Source organism: Electrona antarctica (genome assembly GCF_951216825.1).
Source record: "Electrona antarctica genome assembly, chromosome: 23".
NCBI lineage: Eukaryota > Metazoa > Chordata > Actinopteri > Myctophiformes > Myctophidae > Electrona > Electrona antarctica.
Window position 1 is genome coordinate 14,812,259 of NC_136804.1, and position 19,721 is coordinate 14,831,979.

At 46.7% G+C, this 19,721-nt stretch overlaps 1 protein-coding gene across 1 annotated transcript in view; it reads left to right on the forward strand.

Moving 5' to 3' along the window:
• Positions 1-5,569: 5,569 nt before the first annotated feature.
• The window catches only part of LOC306916227 (PDZ domain-containing RING finger protein 4-like), a gene marked incomplete at both ends in the record, with an annotated part of 69,027 nt that continues 54,875 nt past the window's right edge, over positions 5,570-19,721 (forward strand). The window contains one exon of the mRNA XM_079494037.1: positions 5,570-5,638. Coding sequence (XP_079350163.1) covers positions 5,570-5,638 — 69 coding nt within the window. The remainder of the gene's footprint in view (positions 5,639-19,721) is intronic.

Consider the following 19,721-nt stretch of genomic DNA (forward strand, 5'->3'; position numbering starts at 1 on the left):
AGAGAGAGAGAGGAATATAGTGCCCAAAACACGATCGCCCCGGGTCAAATCCGGCTAACATCGGCAACAGGTATTCCTAAGTAACCTCAGTAAAACAAACACAGAAAACAAGAACCGCCGGGGGCGAGCGGTTCACCAAAGGAAGGTGGTAAGGGAGAAAGAAGGAAAGAGAGAAAAGAGAGGTGATATATATATATATATATATAATTTGGAGCCTGAGCATGCAAATTAAGTCATTGTGTACGCTCTCAGAGGTACAGACCTGTCAGGGTCCATTTGGTTCCCAACTATCAATCATTTTGTTCGCTGGGGAACCCCTGGGACAAGGTTTAACCTCCCAAAATGTTACCAGATTTGACAAAAACATCAAAAATAAAAGAAGAGATGCATGGTTTCACATATACTGTACTTACTTACTTATGCCTATCGCTCCTTTTCATGGAGCATAGGCCGTTGACTACAGTTCGCCAGACTCCTCTATCCTGGGCCTTCTTTTCCAGCTGTTTCCATGTCAGTCCACACTGCTTGATGTCAGTCTCAAGGTCCCTGCGCCAGGTGTTCTTCGGCCTCCCTCTCTTTCTTGTGCCTTGCGGGTTCCATCTAAGGGCTTGTCTTGTGATGCTGGTATTGGGCTTCCGAAGTGTGTGGCCGATCCATCCCCACCTTCTTCTCTTAATCTCCTCTTCCACTGGTGGTAGCCTCGCTCTCTGCCAGAGGTCCTTATTGCTGATGGTGTCTGGCCAGCGGATGCTCAGAATTCTCCTCAGGCAGCTGTTGATGAACGTTTGCACCTTCATTGTTGTTGCCTTTGTTGTCCTCCACGTCTCTGATCCGTACAATAGTACTGGCTTGACGTTTGAGCTGAAGAGTCTGAGCTTTGTCCGCTGGCTGATTTGTTTCGAGCTCCAAATGGTCTTGAGTTGGATGAATGCGGCTCTTGCCTTGCCGATTCTGGCTCTGACGTCTGCATCCGTGCCGCCCTGGCTGTCTATGACACTGCCTAAGTATGTGAAGGCTTTTACTTCCTCAAGCGCTGTTCCCTCTAGTGTCACTGGATCTCTGTGTGTTGTGTTGACCTTGAGGACTTTTGTCTTTCCTTTATGGATGGTGAGGCCAATTTGTGATGAGGTGTCTGCCAGCACTCTTGTCTTCTCTTGCATCTGCTTTTGAGTATGTGAGAGCAGAGCGATGTCGTCCGCAAAATCTAGGTCATCGAGCTGTGATGTCATGGTCCACTGGATCCCGTTTCTCCTGTGTGTTGTTGTGATCTTCATTATCCAATCGATGGATAGGAGGAAGAGGAAAGGGGACAGTAGACAGCCCTGTCTGACTCCAGTCTTCACGTGGAAGCTTCGAGTGAGCTGACCTCCATGGATTACTCTGCATGTCGTCCCTTCGTAGGAGTTCCTTATCAGGTTGACCAGTTTTTCTGGGATGCCATAGTGTCTGAGCAGTTTCCAGAGGGTGTCTCTGTCAACACTATCAAACGCCTTCTCATAATCTATAAAGTTTATGTAGAGTGGAGAGTTCCATTCCACTGCTTGCTCAACTATGATACGGAGAGTTGTAATTTGGTCAACACAGGATCTATTCTGCCGGAAGCCTGCTTGATGGTCTCTTAGTAGCGGGTCTGCCGCTTTCTTTATTCGGTCCAGGAGAATCCTGTTAAAGATTTTTCCTGGCACTGACAGCAGCATGATTCCTCTGTAGTTATGGCACTGACTGAGGTCTCCTTTCTTGGGGAGCTTGACCAGGTATCCTTCCTTCCAGTCTGTTGGAATTTCCCCTTTCTCCCAGATCTCCTTGAACAGTGGGTGTAACATCTCTACAGAAGCATCTGTGTCCGCCTTCAGTGCCTCTGCTGGGATGTTGTCTGGTCCTGTCGCCTTCCCGTTCTTCAGTTGAGTGATGGCCTTCTTTATTTCCAGCTTGGTTGGGATTCCACATTTGATGAGGAGGTTTGTCTCTGCTGCTTGTATATCCGGAGGGTTAGGTGGTGTTGGTCGATTTAGAAGCTCCTCAAAGTACTCTGCCCATCTTTCCTGTTGTTGTTGTGGTTCTTTGCTTGTATTTCCCTCCTTGTCTTTCACTGGTCGCTCTGGTTGGCTCCTCTTTCCTGACAGTTTCTTGGTGGTGTTGTACAGCTCCGCCATGTTTCCTTTCGCAGCTGCCTCTTCAGCTGCGAAACCTATAGCTATTTTCAGACAGAGCAGAACATTTTCCCTTTCATTTTCGTTCTGAGCCACATACTGTAGGACATTATGCTAATGTGATGTATTTAGCATGGCTTTGATGTGCCTCTCTCAGAAGATAACGATATTGGGTTAACCTTTCAATGATTCACAATACAGTCTGACTGGCTAACATGAGAAATTACTCATAGCTGAGTGAACCCGCTTTGCCTTGAGCTTGATGTCTTGGTTATGTAGGCTACATTTAGCATTATCAATTTGCATTTTTGCCACTTTAATGCTATTCACATTGATATTTTTTTTGTTATAGGACGGTCGCATGCAGGGGACGAAAACAAAGAGTTGCCAATAGATTAGCGGACTGGTTCTCAATGTCGGGTCTGGGGACCACCAGAGGTCCAAAATGGACCCTTACTGATCTGTAACCGAGAGTGTACAGTCTGCATATCTGAGTTGAATTGAGATGGGTGGCTGTGGCTCAGGAGGTAGAGCAGGTCGTCCAATGATCTCTGGGTCGGCGGTTCAAATCCCGGTTCCTCCTGTCCACATGTCAAAGTGTCCTTGGGAAAGACACTGACATACATTTGAGCTTGCCACCATTGGTGTGTGAATGTGGGAAGTGAGGACGCTGGCGTCGACTGTTCGCCTCCCAATGTATGAATGAATGAACCATTGTATGTAAAGCGCTTTGAGCACTTGGAAAAGCACTATAAAAATGCAATTCATTATGATATGATTTTACAGTGCAGATTGGAGTCCCAGAGATTCAAAGGGAATGGTATAAATGGGGGTCTTTAGCCTAATGTGTTTAAAACTGGGGGACCTTGAAATTCAAAAGGTTGAGAAGAAGTGGATTAGCACTGTGTTTCGCGAACTTTTCAGTCCGTGGCCCCCTGGGGAACCCCGATCCTGACAAGCACTTAATATAAATTGTCACTTTAGAAATGTGCAGATATACCCCATGTATACACTTACACTGTTTACTGCTTGAAAACAATGTTCAACCTGGGGGTCCCGACCCACAATTTGGGAACCCCTGTATTAGTGGACACGCTGGCTCTCTCCAAAGGCTTTCCGTGATGAATAGCTGTCAGAGCCCAGAGTGTTGAGGTGGAGAGCACAGATGCGTCATTCTCCTTATCGCTGCTCATGCAGGTACAGGAGCACCAGGCTATGCGTGCTGCAGTGAAGGGCATCGGAGCACATCTAGATGCAGACCCCTGATAACACCTCGCCCTTTTCTCCTCCCTCTGTCCACTCTCCGCCCTGTCATGAGGTCACTACATGGCGTCTCCGCTATCACCTCTGGTGACATCAAACCTGTAATGGTTTGTCTGTTTCTCTCTCTCTCTCTCTCTCTCTCTCTCTCTCTCTCTCTCCCTCTCTCCCTCCCCCCCACACACACACCCCCACCCCCACACACACTCACTCTCTCAACCCAGAGGAAGTAAGAGACTGTCAGAAGTTGAGGGAGGGAGAGAGAGAGAGAGAGAGAGAGAGAGAGAGAGAGAGAGAGTAGCAGTTGGACTGGAAACTAATTTGAAGCCAATCAATAGCATGCAGTCTGCCTCTCTTCCTGTGTGTCAGCCCACTCCAGTGTCCTTGTCTAACTGCTGACCGCTCCGAGTGATACAGAGAGAGAGACACACACACACACACACACACACACACACACACACACACACACACACACACACACACACACACACACACACACACACACACACACACACACTAGAGTAGAGTAGTAGAGTATGTGTTCAGTAGCAGTCTAACTGTAAATCTATGCCTGCTGGTCTTCCAGCCTCTTGCTCAGTGTGCAAGTTTATCTGATTGAATGTGAATGAGATTGATTCTCCCCGCGCTAAATCTAGTTGTCAAACGTGTGTACTGACAAATGGGCTGCATGTATGGATGGCCTGTAAGCTGATTACCTGTAGAAAAGCTCTTTCCACTGATGTTTCTGGTGGCGTGGCCGGAGGAGCTATTATGTTTTGGAAGTGTAAAAGACAAGGTGTTGTTTTTTACTCGTGTGCGTTCTGTTTGTCTATAGGGAGTTGGTGTGTGGGCACAAAAGGTGCGTGATTTGTTTACACTGTTCACACACCCACTTACGGACACAGCAGTAGGCCTGCCGAATGCACTCACACAACCACTCATCACACACACAAACTCAGCAGCACATGCAATACGCATCCATACACAGAGACATACAGCGCACGCCGCGCCACGCACGCACACACGCACGCACACACACACACACGTTTGTATTGCTATACTTGTGAGGACATCAACATTTTAAACAATTGACCATTTTTAACCAAAATATTAAAACCGAGAAATTGCAGATCACAATGAGACGAGTTGTGAGCGTGTGGATTAGCTATATTTTGGTACACGGCACCAGCGTGCAACTAAGTATAAATTGGGCATAGCTCTAACCCTAACCCCTGAACCTAATTTTTAAATGCATATCCCTAAATATATATAATTAGGCATAAAACAACCATTTTGCCTGTTGTGACCTGCAGGACAATGGTCGAAATGTCTAATTCTCTACTTCTACTATACTTAGTGATCTAAAGTAATGCCGCACGCACGCACGCATGCACGCACGCACGCACGCACGCACGCACGCACGCACGCACGCACGCACGCACGCACGCACACGGGGAAGCAGCTCCAGCACGCAGGCCGGACACAGGGACACTGACACTCTGATATTCTATCTGCCTGAGATAAGACACAACCTCCAACAAGCTCCTCCCCTCTCCCATACCCGGACCTGTAGCCAATGAGCATCCTCTCTGTTTCGTGAGCTGGGGTAGCAGCGGGGCATGTGAAGGCAGCCTGCCACACATGGGGGTGTGTCTCGCCGAGCCCAGAGCCTGTGTTTGGAGCCGTGTGCGCTCAGAGTGAGAGGAGAGAGAGAGCCAGAGACTGTATGCATGCATGTGACAGGAGGAAAGGGGTGACAGGAGAGCGAGAGAAAGAGAGAGACACACACACACACACACACACACACACACACACACACACACACACACACACACACACTTTCCACAACCTCTGCTGAAGCTGTGAGCTGATACACGTGGTGCGTGTTTGCGTGCGTGCATGTGTGTGTGTGTGTTCTGCACTTGGAGGAAAGAGACAGAGACGGACAGAGAGAGAGAGGGAGAGGGAGAGGGGAGAAGAACAAGAGGAAGATGGAATCTCTGAGGATGCACAAATGAGCTAACTCCCTGGGGCAGTTTTCTCTCTCTCTCTCCCTCCCATACACACACACCTACGTGAAGCGCGCGAACAACGGCGAAACCCATCCTCCGGTGCGCTCAGCAGCAGCAGCAGCAGCACCGTTTCCCTGACAACTAGAGATGGGCTGCAATTTGTGCACCTTGCAGAAACGGGAAGAGCACTACAAACTGCTGTACGAGATCGCACAGGTAAGTCCAGAGATGGTCTGAGTTCTACCGCTTCTGTGTGAGAGTGGACAGCTGTGTCTGCCAGCCTAACTGAGGAACTGTAAAAATAAATAATTGTAAATAGACCCTGTCTGGGACCATGTCCCAGAATGCACCGGACACTACACTTTGGCGTGTGCTTCACAGTGTAGTTGTATGGAGCTTCTGTGACATAGTTTGTTTGGTGATGGTGATGGGACAGTATGAGCAGAGGCAGAATGGACAGAGGACATCTAAACAAGGATTGTTAGGGTGATGGTCATGGAGTTGAGCATGACTGTGGTGGTGATGATGTTGATGATGATGATGATTGTCAGCAGTGTAGTGGGTCCATCTGTGGGTTTTCAACTTTTTTTGTGGGGTGGGGTGGGTTCAATGTAAAGAGTCTGACTTAAAGTGGAGACAACATTGAGTGTGTCGTTACAGCGGTCTGGACGCAGGGACTCCTTTTTCTGTGATGATGAGGAAGAAAGCGACAATGATGATGATGTGGAGAGGAACTTTATATATTTTCTTCGCTGACAAGAGATTACTCAGACAGATAATGGGGAATGGTTTCAGATAAGGGAGAGAGAGGTGAAAGAGAATAGGGTAACATGGGGGAAAAGAACACCCTTTAAACAGTGAAGTCAGCGTTTATATGAGAGGGAGAGAGAGAGAGAGGCAGAAAACCGAGGGAAGAGAACTCACACACAGAGACAGAGATAAAAACAGAATCGGAACAGAGAGAGAGAGAGAGAGAGAGAGAGAGAGATTATCATAGAAAAATAAAAATAGACAGAGAGACAACAGAGGGTTGGCAACCAGGAGGGAGGAAAAGTGACATAAAAGGGGTGGGGGGGGGGGGTGAGAAAATGAGTTTCTTCTTAGCACCCAGGCAGACATCTTCCCCTCCTCCTTCAAAGACGGAGTGAGAGCTAGTTACTTCTCCTCTGTGGCAGACATGAGAGCCAGTTCAGTTCAGCTACTCCTCAAACATGCATGGCTCCGGGGAAATTCATCTCATCGCTTCTGTCTGTCTCTCTCTCTCTCTCTGTGTCTCTTTCTCTCTCGCTCTCCCTGGCTGTCTGGAGTCAGTAGAGACAGGCATAGCACTTCAAAGACAGACCGGTCCTCTTTCCAAGGCTCTCTGCAGTTTGTCAGGGCTGGACTTTTTTTTCCCGCTCTCACGGCACCACTGTCAAGTGAGAAGAAGACACCACTTGGCTGCAGCCTGCATATCTTTAGCTGAAGTAAAAAGACGAAAAGTTATTGTTAAGTGGCAAGTCTGAGAGATGAAACAAAAAATAAGGATTCCAGTCTTCTGCCATTACAGAACCAACAAAAAATAAGGATTCCAGTCTTCTGCCATTACAGAACCAAACTGTTAACTTGCATGTGATATTTGTACGGCTACTGGGACATTGCACCCGTAACGTCCTGGAGCAATATCCAGTAGGGTAGGCCCTGCAGACAGTGTATTATCATTATGACTTGTAAGAATCGGTACTTTAATAATATGTAACCTGGAATGGGACATGTGACCTGGAATGCACTCATTAGATAGACGCAGTCCTCAAATTTGGATTCACCGCATCGCTTTAGTTGTCAGACTAAAAAAGACCGTTTTACTGAAGCACAGCATTTAACAGGCTTCGAGGATCTGAAGGTCATGAAACGCGACTCAACTCAGTGTGACTGGAATCTTTTGACGCAATGAGAAACTGACATGTCAGCGGCTATGTGCTTTGTGGTTATCCTGATTGATTACTGTATGCAAGTATAGTGGAGGGACAAAGTATATATACTCAAGTACAGTAAATACTTCTACTTGGCACCGTTTCCGTCCCAAGGGGTCCCTTCCCAGAAATGCATGCAGTCAGCAAAGTCAAAAGTATAGTATTTCTCGTTGAAATGAAGTAGAGTGAAAGTCATCAGCGTGGAAAGAAATAGTACGGAACTCATGTAAAATGTACTTAGCCGCTGGCATACACAGCGGTGCACAGTAACTGAGCAGCGCGATGCACGTGTTCCGTGTCGTTCTCGCCGCGGCTTCGGGGACGACGGCGGGCGGTAAATACCAGGACAGCTAGCGAGGCTCATCCATCATTTAGTGTCTGGATATGTGATCCGTGATCAGGCGGCAGGGCGCTGGGGGGTGGGGGGGGAACCGGATACACCGTAATGAAAACGGCTCCGTATCGCTGCGTGGCGTCCTCTCATTAGAGCTATCACAGTGTTTTATCTATCTAAAACACCTAGCTGCTGTATTTATCTATCTAATAATCTTATCTATGAGATAGACAGAGTGGGTCTTAGTTGTATATTTACGGAGGCCGACGCCAGCTGATGCATGGGACTCCTCGTCTGGGGAGCGTGCTGCTGAGTGACACTTTTACTCCTGCCGTAAAGACAACTGAAAGAGGATAGGTGGTTTTCCGTGTAACACAGCATATCGTTTCTGTTGTTGCAGAAACCTTGTATCTCACCTTGTATGAGCTCACAGCTTGTGAGCTCGTAGTTCGGCTTTGTTGAGCAGTGTAGAGAGTGTACACATTGTACATGTATAAATCAAACTTATAAATCCCTGAGATTTATACTCATGTTTCAACCTGTTGAGCCATACAGAACAACGTTAATACTCTACTGTCTACTGCATTGTTATAGAAAGGTCTAGGTAGCCAGTAACTGTGTGGTCCTTTATTACTGTCCATATTTATGATGACCGTGACAAAGTATGAATGTGATCTAATTAGTTTGAAGGCTGTTGCACTTGTTTATGATCATCAAAAAGAAAACAGACTCTGACGTTTAAAGAATCTGTAACGATCGTATGGGAAATTCACCGTCACAATGTGCAGCTCTCTCAGTCTGCAGTCTCGGACCCAAAGGACACAGATTCATGCAAACCCCATTAACAGCCTTTTACAGGCACATCGTTTACACTTTCAGAGTTAATTGACCACTCCAGCAACGATTGCGTTTCATTGTCTTCATGAGAGGAATAGGCAGCCTTACTGTATATGCATCTTGTTCTCCATCGAGACAGAAGAGCTAATTGAGAGGGAGACATACTGTAGGAAGTTGGAAATTGAAATACCGAGTCCTTGTACTGGACCAGGCACTTAGAAAGTACTCAATTTAGCATTGACCTGGAAGAGGCCGGACAAACCAAGTATTACACAGTGGTTCAGAGAATTGTCTTTATGTCTACCTTTGGAAAAGATTGCATACATTCTTAAGGACAAACAAGAAATGTTTCAGGAGGTGTGGGGCCGTTTTATGAGATACATAAAGAACAATAATTTGTCACATCTAATGGATGGAGCTGAAGAGGAGTAGTGCTGTTGTTGTTGTTGTTTTTTGTTTTGTTTTGTTGTTTTTGGTTATTGTTGTTTTGCTTTCTTTATATCAGTAATTGTCTTGTACTGTTCATTGTTGTTTTTTGTATATGTGTATTGTCATTTGTGTGTAAAAAGGAAAATAAATATATTGTTGAAAAAAAAAAAAAAAAGAAAGTACTCAATTGTTTTTTCTTAAGTAAAAGTATAAATAATGCACTCTGTTACAAGTAAAGGTCCGGAATTCAAAATGTACTTGAGTAAAGTGCAAAAGTATTGGCATCAAAATGTATTTAAAGTATATGTAAAAGTACTCATTGTGCAGAATGTCCCAGATCTAAAAGTCTCAGATCTCTGAAAATAGCAGACCTAAAGCTCACAATGCATGGCATTGCGATGCATGGCATTGCGATGCATTGTGCGGGGGCAGTGTGGTGTCTTGAGTGTACAGAGTTTGATGAGGCCAGATGAGGTCAGATCAACATATGGAATGAATTCTGTATTGGCCATCCATTCCATATATGGAGATCTAAGGGTAGCAGCGGGAGCAGTGTCTTGTATGGCTATCCAGGGTTTGATGAGGTCAGTATTGTGATCTTCATATATGGAGACGGTCATATATGGAGCGTGTCACAAGGTGTGACAGACTGACAACTATATATGGAGCGTGTCATGAGGCGTGACAGACTGACAACTATATATGGAGTGTGTCACGAGGCGTGACGGACGGATGGACGGACTGACAGGTTTTGCAGGTTTTCATAGTAAACTGCGACCTATATGGTAACTAGTAACTAACGTTTTCAAATAAATGTAGTGGAGTATATTTCCCGCTGAGATGTAATGGAGTAGAAGTAAAAGTATTGGAAATTGAAAATACTCAAGTAAATCACAAATACCTCAAAATTGTACTTTTTAAAGTAAATGTAAGTCCACCACCCGAGTGCTTCATGCTTTGTAAAGTACTTCCTCTGAGTTTGGCCCATGGATGGGGCTCTGCCCCAGGGCTGTACGGGCAACACGCCACCCGGGCGGCGAGCGTCTTAACCACTACACCATGAAGTGCCCCGCTGGAGCACGTCTTAATGAATATTATTCACGGCGCGGGGGTCTCAGGCTCATTACACTTCCCCATCTACAGTAAACGCTCCCGTGCCTTAATGAGCGTTGTTTGCCTGAGCAAGGAAATAATCTGCGTCAATGGAAGCCCAGGGGGCTCGCTGCTCTTTCCATACTGCTGAGGTGTCCATAGCATACGCTACTAATGTACGGCGAGTTGGCGATAGGTCCCTGAATGGTGCCTGTTTGCACTTTTCTTTTGTTTGGGCCATAGGCTTATAGTCAATCTAAGGTTTGACCCAAAATCATTTTTTTAGCTTTTTTATGATCCGTAGGGTAACAATAATAGCATAAAAAATTGCACGAAAAACATTTCTTCGGCTAAAACGGCCATAGCCGTCGTCATAAATGTGTTGAGGTCATCACATTTGAGCACAAATGGCTATGGCCGAATTCAGCCCAAGGAGTGTTTTTCGTGCAAAACTAATGATTGGGATGGATTCAGAATCATGAAAACCCCCTAGTTTGACATGTCACATGCTACTTAAAGCATAATACAAATTTGAAATGTGTGCCTTATTGGTTTTTAAAGCAAAAAACGAGAACGCTGCACAGATGGAAAGGGAAATGTAATTAACATGAAAAGAGCGCTATAGCGTTTGTGCTGGTTGTCTGCGTGGGGGCTTGGCTGGGACAACAAGGAAACGAGTGTTGTGGCTTGATCCTTACTTCCGCATCACTCCATGGGTGAGCTGCTGGCACAGTGGCTGTGTGTGTGTGTGTGTGTGTGTGTGTGTGTGTGTGTGTGTGTGTGTGTGTGTGTGTGTGTGTGTGTGTGTGTGTGTGTGTGTGTGTGTGTGTGTGTGTGTGTGTGTGTGTGTGTGTGTGTGTGTGTGTGTGTCAGCAAAGATAAGCTTATGGATGATAGCAGTAGCGGTTTCGGTTTATCTAGTGCCTGGTTACAGTATATGAATCTAATCCCATAAACGCTCACCTGCTGTGAGAGAGAGGAAGGGTTTACTGTGTGTGTGTGTGTGTGTGTGTGTGTGTGTGTGTGTGTGTGTGTGTGTGTGTGTGTGTGTGTGTGTGTGTGTGTGTGTGTGCGTGTGCGTGTGCGTGTGTGAGTGCGTGCGTGCGTGCAGCATGTGAATGAAAGAAGGGATGGAAGGAAGGAAGTAAAAAGAGCACAAGAGTCAACCTAAGAGAGAAAGATCCAGGGAGACATGTGAGTGATGCTGATTCTAAGCAGACAGTATAGAGCCCAATTCATGCTTTATCGTGCGATGGTGTTACGCGCCGGAAATTGCAGACCTACACTCGCAACGCGCTGCAGATGCGACACGTTTGTGAGATTGTATAAGGCTACTATTAGGCTTAAGTGTGTCAGTGTGTCAGGGAGTCTTAGCCTGAGACTCCCCTGGTCTGAACACCTCTTTCTCTGCTGTCTGTCGTCTCTCTCTCTGATTCTCCTCTCCGCAATCTGTCTCTAGTATGAGTAGGTATAGCATCCAAATGTAGGTGCAACACACGTTCAGCATGTTTTGTTGCTGTTAATCTGAACTCTGAAGTGTGGAAAATATGCTCACTTGTTACTTTTCCAGTTCGGGAAGGCAGCAGTACTACTTACAATTACAATTTAGGCATTTAGCAGACGCTCTTAATCCAGAGCGATTTACAGTAAGCAAGAACAACACAAGGTAATACATAAAATGCATAGAAATAGTCATCTAGGATCATGTATAAGAACCTAACATCTGTCTAATAGATCTGTATTGAATTTCCCCTCTGGGATGAAATAGGTCTACATATTATTGTAAATGACAGTTAACAGCTTTTATTGCATTTTTGGAGAATAATAACACACCACATTAACCACATTAATACCACATTAACCCAGGCGTCTCTATTTTGAGCACATTCTTTATTGATTTCAGAATGTTATCCCTTTTTTTCCCTTCTAATTATTTTTTTTTATTTTATTTTTAATTGCAGATCTACAAGATCTCACAACACGACGCATAACGACACGTGTCTGAGCTTGCACTGTAGGTCGGATTTTAGCTCAGCTTGTATAGATTGGCTATTTTCACTATTTGTCTTTAAGGTAGTCAGTGCCCAGATATATCTGTCAAACTACGTCTCTACAGCTCTGGTTCTCAACCAGTGGGTCGGGACCGGCAGGGGGATCCCCAGATGATTTTTTCGGGGTCCCCAAGATGACAGAACTTCGCAGTCTGAACAAATTGAGAACCACTGCTGTAGAGTGAGTGATGCCCATGGGCATAACACCTGAAGCACATAACCTGACCTTGTCGGCCCAAAATTCATTCTAAAATGCATTCTATACGTACTATGCTACTATATGCTTCACGTAAATGTTACTGTCCAGCCCTACAACCGGCTCGGCCTGACATGTACCTCTATACCCCCTCTGACCTGCTACCAGCCAAGAACACACCGATCCACCCACCCTCCCCGATGCGCGTCCACCTTTCGTGTGTGTGTGTGTGTGTGTGTGTGTGTGTGTGTGTGTGTGTGTGTGTGTGTGTGTGTGTGTGTGTGTGTGTGTGTGTGTGTGTGTGTGTGTGTGTGTGTGTGTGTGTGTGTGTGTGTGTGTGTGTGTGTGTGTGTGTGTGTGTGTGTGTGTGTGTGTGTGTGTGTGTGTGTGCGCGCGTGCGACTGTGCGTGTGCGACTGTGCGTGTGCGACTGTGCGTGTGCTCGCACGCCAAACATGGCTCCATCCTTCCGGAGACAGATGTCTTGCCACATGTCCAGGCTGGTAGACAGCATGGCGGGGGCCAGACAGAACCCCTTGCACCTCCACACTTCCTACGGTGTCCAGCGAGCGACACACAGAGAGCAGAGGGGGAGGCCGGTCTGACTCCTCCATCTGGTCCATCTCAGACCCATGGCCGTGCATGACATCATAATATAGGTAGGGGACTGACTGGGGGATGGTGCCTTTAGAATCTGAACTATAGGAGCATTGCATATTCATCGTTTGATTTCTTGTTTGTTTGTTTGTTCATTAATTAATTTAGCTGACACTCACGTCTTCCAGTGTTGCATGGGTATGTAGAACATCTGCAAAAGTAGCAGATCCGCATGCAAGCTCACAATGCTGCACGTGTTGAGCTTGGGCTATTTTCACCATTTTCAAGTTTAAAGCTTAAAAGAGGGCTTACAGTACGTAGTTGAAATGACACGCTTGGTTGAAACTGACAACAGTGTTGCGTTCTGAACCGGACAGCATTTTAGTAATACGTTTAAAGTAACGCTAGTTATCGTTCTCCTATATGGGTTAGGGTTAGCCCATACCCTATAGCTAACCCTAACCCTATGGGTTAGGGTTAGCCCATACCCTATGGGTTAGGGTTAGCCCATACCCTATAGCTAACCCTAACCCTAGGAGGCAGTTCAAATAGAAGATCCACTCTTTACATTAACCACTGCATGCTGCAGTAGTGAACAATTCAAACAAGCATTCATTCATACTCACTTGTTACAGCAGAGCTTCCCAAAGTGGGGTCCGGGGGACCCCCAGTGGTCCTTGAGGGAGTTCCAGGGGATCCCCAGCAAAATGTTAGTTAGGAACCAAATGGACCCTTATGGGACTGTAACTCTGAGAGTGTACACATGGAGAGAGTGTACAAATGGAACCAGTTAAACTAACAGTTTTACAATTTAAATCGGGGTCCCAGAGATAGAAATGCGATTAAATGGGGGTCCGTAGACTAATGCATGTCAAACTGAGGGTCCTTGAAATGAAAATGGTTGAGAGTCACTGCTAGAGCCGTAAAAGTCTTCTCTTATGGGGGTCCCTGACATATCTTTTCAAATGGGGGTCCGCGGGCTCATTAGTGTCCATTTGGGGGTCGTTGACATGGAAAAGTTTGGGAACCACTGTGTTACAGCACTGTGTAAGTGCAACCAGCGTGTGGTAGCTTGAGTTCCTGCAGGCTGTTCCCTGGGCGGGGACGGATCATCTGGTGTCTTCTATCATGGTTACGATGCTCGTCAGAGTGCCGCGCGTGTGTTTGGTGATTATCACATGATTTAGGGGTACATATGGCACCGCCACCACGGGCGACACCTCCTGCTGGTCTCCGGCCAAGTAAGGAAAGCGAAAAGGAGGCCATTATTCGGCGTGGGTGCTATGTTTTTTACGAGGAAGATAGTGTCCTAGTGGTTTAGGAATGTGCACGAAGGCACTTGAATAGTGTGTGTGTGTGTGTGTGTGTGTGTGTGTGTGTGTGTGTGTGTGTGTGTGTGTGTGTGTGTGTGTGTGTGTGTGTGTGTGTGTGTGTGTGTGTGTGTGTGTGTGTGTGTGTGTGTGTGTGTGTGCGCGCGCACGCACATTGCACACGTTTGCACCACGTAATTACATGCTTAGTTGATTAATGTACTTGGCCTGCACAGTTGCAGCACTTTATTGTCTGCTGTGTGTAACTGTATGTATGGGTGTGCGCACTGCGCACTATGCACACACACACACACACACATACACACACACACACACACACACACACACACACACACTCACACGATACATGCGTCTGTAGACACTAGACACAGGGCTCTCTCTTTGAAAATGTCTCCGTGACATTTTCTTGTGCTCCTGTCACTACGTACATCCATCCATTTGATATGTAACTGCCTCTCTTTGTGTTAACGTCTGTCTGATGCCCTGGACACACACACACACACACACACACACACACACACACACACACACACACACACACACACACACACACACACACACACACACACACACACACACACACACACACACACACACACACACAGCCTGCGTGAATGTGTGGGGTCAGGATTTTCTGGAGAGCAGGGAAGGGAGTAAAGACGCAGGCCAAACTAGAAAAAGTGCCCTTCTGGGCACAGGTCTCCACCAGGAGGATAGGACTGTGTACAGGTCTCCACCAGGAGGATAGGACTGGCACAGGTCTCCACCAGGAGGATAGGACTGTGTACAGGTCTCCACCAGGAGGATAGGACTGTGTACAGGTCTCCACCAGGAGGATAGGACTGTGGTCTCCACAGGTCTCCACCAGGAGGATAGGACAGGTCTCCACCAGGAGGATAGGACAGGTCTCCACCAGGAGGATAGGACTGTGTACAGGTCTCCACCAGGAGGATAGGACTGTGGTCTCCACAGGTCTCCACCAGGAGGATAGGACAGGTCTCCACCAGGAGGATAGGACAGGTCTCCACCAGGAGGATAGGACTGTGCACAGGTCTCCACCAGGAGGATAGGACAGGTCTCCACCAGGAGGATAGGACTGGTCTCCACCAGGAGGATAGGACTGTGCACAGGTCTCCACCAGGAGGATAGGACAGGTCTCCACCAGGAGGATAGGACAGGTCTCCACCAGGAGGATAGGACAGGTCTCCACCAGGAGGATAGGACTGTGCACAGGTCTCCACCAGGAGGATAGGACTGTGCACCGGTCTCCATCCAGGAGGATAGGACTGTGCACCGGTCTCCACCAGGAGGATAGGACTGTGCACCGGTCTCCACCAGGAGGATAGGACTGTGTGAGATGTTTGGCAAAATGTTTAGGAATAATATAAACATGTTTGCCTTTGATGGCAATTGGATGACTTGAGGCATTTTGTTCCCAAAATGTGTTTTGCAAAAATCAACCTGTTGGTGGCGCTATAACAGGCCAATGTGAAAAGGGTGGGATATATTCCTCAGCCTAGTAAGAAAATGTGTGAAAGATTTCACGTAAATTGCATGCTGCGTTCATGATTTGAGGCTTTTGTTCAAAACGGGGCAATCTTGCAAACTGTGTATATATATATTATAGCCAATTAGGATGGAATATGAAATATCGGACAGATCCGACTTGAGCACATGACCATAGAGATACTGTGTAACGATTTGTGAGATTTTTGGACAGAATCTGGAGGAGTAATATAAAAAAAATGTGTTTTACAAAAGTCGGCCTCCTGGTGGCGCTATAAAAGGCAGATGCGGAAAATGCAGGTCAAAGGTTTGTCCTTGGCCTCTAGGGAGTGTGCATGCAACGTTTCACGCAGATCGGTGCAGTTTTAGGTAAAAAATGTGAAAAGCTGCCTCATGGTGGCGCTATAACAGGCCGTTCTGGAAAATGCGGGGCAGAGGTTCATCGTTGGCATCCAGGGAGTGTGTGTGCAAAGTTTGGCATCGACCGGGTTAACGGTGCCGGAGATTAGCTGGTAACAGACGGACGGAAGGACGGACACACACACGGACGGAGTGCAAAACATACTCTCTCCCCATGCCTTCGGCCTGGTGGAGACAATTATGTTCCGCTCTGTTGGCGAGCGATGGCCCCCCTTTCCCCTGTGTCTGATGGCCTGATGATGAGTCCCGGCTGACACTTGAATGACACTTGTCACTGATGGTCTCAAAAGTGTAATATCTCCCCCGGTCCATAGGGATATCCCTTTGGTCTAGTGGTTAAGATGTTGTACTTTCATGCGGGAGGCATTCAGATTCAGATGAATTTGCATAAATACAAATATGTCAACGCTAGTCCGTTGTGGGTGAGTGCAAAAAAAAAAGAAAAAAAAAAGGTGCGCTCTCATACATGGCCCTCCAGAAGCAGCATTCACCACATGGCATAATGCTATGTCACACAGAGACAGGTCCTCCCATTGTCCGTTTCACAGCGGTGTAAAGATGTCATTTAAAGCCCTCAGCCTGTACAGACACGGGGACTTATCACCTGGTATCAGCCTCTCTTTATACTCTGCTTTACATACTGGCTTCACAGCCAAGACACCTGGCCACGATGATAGGAAGGAGAAAGAGAAAAAAGAGAAAGGCTACGAGAGATAGGTAAACGTACAGCAACAATACAGATAGGGAAACGGAGGGAGTGAGTAGAGGGTAACAAATGGAAGGCACCCCAAAGAGAATAGAAAGAGCGTGTGAGAGAGAGAGGGAGAGGGGGGAGAGGGGGGCCCCTATTGATGACAATACGATGTTGGAATCATAAATGTTCAAATCCTTTCTGTTGCTCCTTCCTGGACCCGCCCTTTCCATAATGAAGCCCCCCCCCCCTCCTCTGCACTTCTCTTATCAGTCACCAGACATGTCTCGTCCGTTACTCTCCACTGCCCCTGTCTGTCTGTCTGTCTGTCTGTCTGTCTGTCTGTCTGTCTGTAAATGGTGCATTTATATAGCGTCTTTATCCAAGGCGCTTTACATAGATTGTGCATTACATTCACCCATTCACACACACATTCATACACCGATTGCGGCGGAAGCAATTCGGGGTTCAGTGTCTTGCCCAAGGACACTTCGACATGTAGACAGGAGGAGCCGGGATTCGAACCGCTGACCCATGGATCATTGGACGACCTGCTCTACCTCTTGAGCCACAGTCGCGTCTGTCTGTCTGTCTGTCTGTCTGTCTTGTCTGTCCATGACACTAATGGTCTGGACACAGCGAGTGTCTGTACGTATTCATGTGCGTGGACGTGCATGGCCGCACACATAGGAGAAAGCAAATGATTGAGAGCGAGGGAGGAGGTGCGTGTGTGCGTGCTCGCGTGCGTGTCTCTCTTTCTGATAGTCTTTAATTTGCTCTAAAGCTTGCAGTGTGTGTGCGAGCTGTCAGCCAGGCACCGTTATTTGGTTTGAAGTTAACCTTGTGCCAGCCATATAACCCAATAACACACCTCATGGCCACAGACGACAGACTGTCTTGGTGTTTTTTTGGGGGGACAGACAGATGTTTTAGAAGCACCATCTGGAGCCGTAATGGATACATGACAGGCGAGAGTGTGCCGTTAATTTAACTTTGAGTGTGGGGCAAATGGAACCAAATGGACCCGTAAGGGTCCATTTGGTTCCATTTGCCCCACACTCAGAGTTACAGGCCCGTATACGGGTCCATTTGGTTCCATTTGTGTGCTCAGTAAAATCAACACTGAAGATTTTTACTGTCTGCCATTAATCCACACTCTAAAAATGTGTGAAAATCACACTTGCATTGAGTTGACGTCGATATGCATGAATATCATGCTCGTTAAGTGCTGCCTTGCCTTTCACACAAGATGGAACGCTGATTTGACATACTGTATATATGCTATTTTTATCACGCCTATAAATACCAGTGTATTTTCACAGGTTTTCCTCTTCTCCATTGGCACGGCATGTCTCCGGCTGGAGAAGCATACCAGAAGTAACTTAATATCTATCTATTTTGATTTAAAATGTGTAAGGTGGTAGAGTATCTTAAAACAATATAAGTACTGCATTATGCAGTGGTTGAAGGTGGTTTCACTACTCTTCCATTTGAGAAATGTAGACCCTGGTCTCGGGTAGGATTTAGGATAACAATATACCGGTTCCTTAACGATTCCCTCTTCCTATTCCTTCATGGTTCCCTCTTCCTATTCCCTTCCGATTCCTATAGGGGGTTCCAAATGGGCTCCTGTAACTCTGACAGTGTACAAATGGAACCAAATGGGGCCTTATGGGTCTATTTGGTTCCATTCGAACACTCAGAGTTATGGTGGTCCTTGAAATGACAACAAAGTTTGAGAAGCATTGGTATTGTGATGTGATGGAACTGAAATGTTCCCCCAAGAATAGGGATGCGAGGGTTCAAGTGGGTCATGTAAAACATAAAATAAAAGTAAAAGTTTCCATATTACACAAAGATTGGCGGCGCCCCTGCAGTAACTGAGGAGACTGTTGTCGGACCTATAGAGCATCTCCTCTTGAATGCTTTTTGGACCATGGTGTTTCCGGGAGGGGGGGGGGGGGGGGGGGGGGGGGGTTTGGAGCCATGTGACCCAAAAGCGAGATCGGGTTCCAAGCGGGGGGGGGTTTGGAGCCATGTGACCCAAAAGCGAGATCGGGTTCCAAGCGGAGCTGTGGTGTCGAGTTCCTTCCTAACCACCTTGGCTTTAGGACTCATTAGAGCCACTGAGTGTCCTGGCGCCCAGTCCGCCCGCAGATAGGATAACAGTCCGCCATCTGCCAGGCGGGACGGCACTGGACGAAACTATGGGCCACGCCCTGGGGGCGGAGAGTAGCTTGTGTCGGGGGGGGGGGGTGTGTGTGTGTGTGTGTGTGTGTGTGTGTGTGTGTGTGTGTGTGTGTGTGTGTGTGTGTGTGTGTGTGTGTGTGTGTGTGCATGCGTGTGTGTCTCTCTACACTTGGTTGTTGTAAACGTGGATTGCCTCTAATTCCTTTTTTTCTTTTTGCCCCTTTAGTCGTTTATTATTTTATATTATTATTTGTATGCCATTCACACATTGTCACTGCATGCTGCTGTATCCTATACTGACTCACTGAGTGAGGAGCCCCCACCGGAGGAGTACTGTACAGCCTTTCGCCCTACGCCTCCCATGCACCCAACGTGAAGTGTGTAGAGTGACTAATATCACCCTCCCTGCCCGTGGTGGAAAGTAACTAATTACATTTACTTAAGTACTGTACTTAAGTAAAAGAGGTATTTGTACTTTACTTGAGTATTTCCAATTTTCAATACTACTCCACTACATCCCAGATCCAAACATTGTACTTTTATTCCAATACATTTATTTGAAAACTTTAGTTACTAGTTACTTTGTAGATCTGGATTATTATTACAAAACATACAGTACATGATGATGCATTGTGAGATTGTAGATATGCTATATATTAATTCTGCTTAATGAG